Genomic DNA, 3,359 nt, shown 5'->3' on the forward strand with positions numbered 1-3,359 from the left:
AACTTTCCATTAGATAGATAATGTGTAAAGTACAACATCAATAAACCAAAAGTATATTGACTAGCTTAAAATCAGCCTTCACAGAATGGTTGTTCTTGGCTTTCCATTTACTTAAAACAGAAGCAGAAAGAAGTGCTGTTTGTGAAAAGGCATTTGTAGGATTTTATATTTGCTTGCCATTGTAATAGTCAGATGTGTAGTGTTTTGTTATAGGGCATTCTGAACTCTGGTTGTTTATAACTTATTTTTTAAAATTTCAGATTAGATTGTAAGATGCCATTTTTAATTATATTATGAACCCAGTTAGAATTATATATTATCTTGAGCAAATAAAAACGTATAACTTGTGTCTGTCACATAGGCAAAAACTAGTCTTATCACGCATATCAATCAGGCATTTCAATGATTTTACTGGAAGGAGAAGCGTGAGAACATTAAATTTACCATATTGCGTATGCCTCTATTTTAAGCCTCTTCCTGTTTTCAGATGGGGCCTGAGAAGAGGACTTTTGCAACCCATCTCCACAAGTATGGTTATGAAACGTTTTTTGCTGGGAAGTACTTAAACCAGTATGGCCATGAGAAGGTTGGAGGAGTAAAGCACGTCCCACCAGGATGGGACTGGTGGATCGGGTTAAAGGGAAATTCGCGATACTACAACTACACACTCTCGATCAATGGAGTGGCTGAGGAGCATGGGGTTGACCCTGACAAGGACTACCTCACAAAGGTCATAAGCGAGAGGGCCCAGGAGTTCCTGCACAAGTCGTCATTTGAGAAGCCCTTCTTTATGATGCTATCAGTGCCGTCTGCACATGCGCCCTTCACCCCTGAGCCCAAGTACTCTGGCAATTTTTCTTCCCTCAAAGCACCCAGGACAGAGAACTTTAACATCAAAGCAGGTGAAGGCAAACACTGGCTGATGCGGCAAGGTGTTCAGCCTCTCCCTGATGACGTTGTTGACAAAGTGGATGATGTCTTCAGGAACAGACTTAGGACACTGCTCACAGTGGATGATATGGTGAAGGATGTTGTGGAATACCTAGAGGTGGTGGATGAACTTAAAAATACCTATTTAATCTTTACATCTGATAATGGGTATCACTTGGGACAGTTTTCTCAGCCCCTAGATAAGAGGGAACCATATGAGACAGATATCCGGGTACCTTTTACGATTCGAGGCCCTAACATACCCTCAGGAATGGTCAACACATTCCCAACAACTAATATCGATCTTGCACCAACTATCTTAGACTTAGCTGGGGTACCAATACCCAAGTATATGGATGGTATTTCACTGAAGTCAGAAATAACTAAAAACAAATCTACAGGTGTTCGAGTTGTGCTGAATAGCATTAGTCTTTCAGATGGAGAGCTACTTAAGAGGGAGTATCAGGCCCCAGGCTATCCTCAGGTACGAAGAACCATGTTAGTGGAACACTCCGGGGAAGGTGTGGAAAAAAATAAAGGATGCGAGTTCATGGGCTCAGGTTTATCTGGTTGTAATCCAAACTTTGCATGCAAGTGTGAAGACTCATGGAACAATACATACACATGTTTAAGGCAGGTAAGCAGTGAGGAAAATTTTCTATATTGCAAGTGGGAAGATGGTGAGTCATTCCAAGAAATGTATGACCTGAAGAGTGATCCACAGCAGCTGAACAATACCATTGGAATAGTAAAGAGAGATGTCCACAAGAAGTTGAATAATCTGCTTCGCAATTTAAAGAGATGTAGAGGGGCAAGGTGTGCAGAGCTGTCTAGTTTTGTTATTTAGCAGCATTAAACTGTATAGTGTAAATTTATTTTTTAAATACAGAATATTGTGATATATAAATTTTTAATAATGCTTTGTGATGTTTCTAACTCAGCTCAATGGGAGAAACCTGGGAATACCATGTTTATCGAATATTACATTGACATAAATTTTTTTCTTCATTCTTTTTGTTGGAAAAAGAATTTCCAACTTTGCCTGTTTTCTGTTTGATATTGTCTATTATGGGTTATTTGTAGAATATAAAAGATTAAGGAAAAAGAAAAAGAGTTTGGGCTAAATTGGCATCTCAGGGTTGAGGAGCTTGTTGAAATCGACAAAAGAGTTATTTTCATTTTGACTTGTTTGGACACTGCAAGTTGTACATGATAAAATTGTTGGAGTCAGCATCCTCCTGTGATATTAGAAGTTAAGTTTACTTATTGCTTCAAGTAACTATTAATGGTAAATCAAGGAACATTCACATCACTGTATTGTTTGTACATACAGGAAATGGGGACTGGTTCATCCCATGTTACAGAGCAGCATGTTGTATATTACAACGACTTACTAAATATTAGCTAAACAGAAATGTAGATAGAACATGAGATATTTTTGTAAAATCCATTTATTTTTTGTTTTGTTTTATAGGCACTGATTATGAAAAAAAAGGAAATCTGAAAGTGATATTCAAGTGTTCATTTCCTTGGTGAGGTCAGTAACAGTATTATCTTATTGTTCTTGTTCATCCTGCAAGTATCTCAGTTCATAGCCACTTCTGGAGATGTGAAGAGTCTTGTTGGTGTGAAATCCCTGATTGGCAAAGAATTTAAGAATATTGGAAAGGTATTAATATTACTTTTCTAGAGGAGAAACCATGGCACCTTAGCCTGGGATATTTCCAATTGATAAAAGAAGAAAAAATTTTGTGCAATTTTTAGTTGCTAAATGTCTTCCTCAAATGTCTTCCAGTTTTATTTTGATGATAAAATTAGCATTGGAATTCAAGATAATGACTGCCATGTACGTTTAATTCCTCTTGATTTTATTTCTTTACTTATATTAATTTTTACGTATATATATCCAGTGCAGCATTGTTATTAATGCATACATTAGGCTTAAGTATGTTATGTGATTATTATATATTATCAAAGAAGGTGCAGCTTGAGGATACAACAAAAGGTATAGCTAAATATGAAGAATGTAAGTGAGGCTTTATAAGGAAGGTATTCCAATATTTTTCTGCAATTTCCTAATTCTGGAAGTTTTAATTAACTCCGTTATTGTGCCATGACTTCACATTTTTTTTTTTCCCATTATGAATTCACTATTCTTTTTGCGTGATAATTTTAACTGATAATCCTGTGTATTTATTTTTATTATTATACCTGGTGATTAATTATAGATATTTTGAGAATGATATATGGTATTACATTTGTACTGAGATTATTTTGGTGCTTTTATTCAAAAGGTTGTTGAAAAGAAAGACTTGTCACTTATTATTATTGTTTTTTAATTTGAGATATCAATAAATTTTTTCTTGTATACTATTATAATTTATTTTCCCAATACACAAATGAACATAGTGTATGTGCCAAGAAAAATG

General features: G+C 35.5%; 1 protein-coding gene across 2 annotated transcripts in view; it reads left to right on the forward strand.

Annotated features, from left to right (window-relative positions):
- LOC119590746 (N-acetylglucosamine-6-sulfatase-like) overlaps window positions 1-2,667 on the forward strand; it is an 8,604-nt gene extending 5,937 nt beyond the window's left edge. For both annotated transcript variants that reach the window (XM_037939453.1, XM_037939454.1), the window contains exon 5: window positions 488-2,667. In XM_037939453.1, coding sequence (XP_037795381.1) covers window positions 488-1,777 — 1,290 coding nt within the window. In that variant the 3' untranslated portion in view covers window positions 1,778-2,667. The remainder of the gene's footprint in view (window positions 1-487) is intronic.
- The last annotated feature ends 692 nt before the right edge of the window (window positions 2,668-3,359 follow it).

Source organism: Penaeus monodon, chromosome 27 (genome assembly GCF_015228065.2).
Source record: "Penaeus monodon isolate SGIC_2016 chromosome 27, NSTDA_Pmon_1, whole genome shotgun sequence".
NCBI lineage: Eukaryota > Metazoa > Arthropoda > Malacostraca > Decapoda > Penaeidae > Penaeus > Penaeus monodon.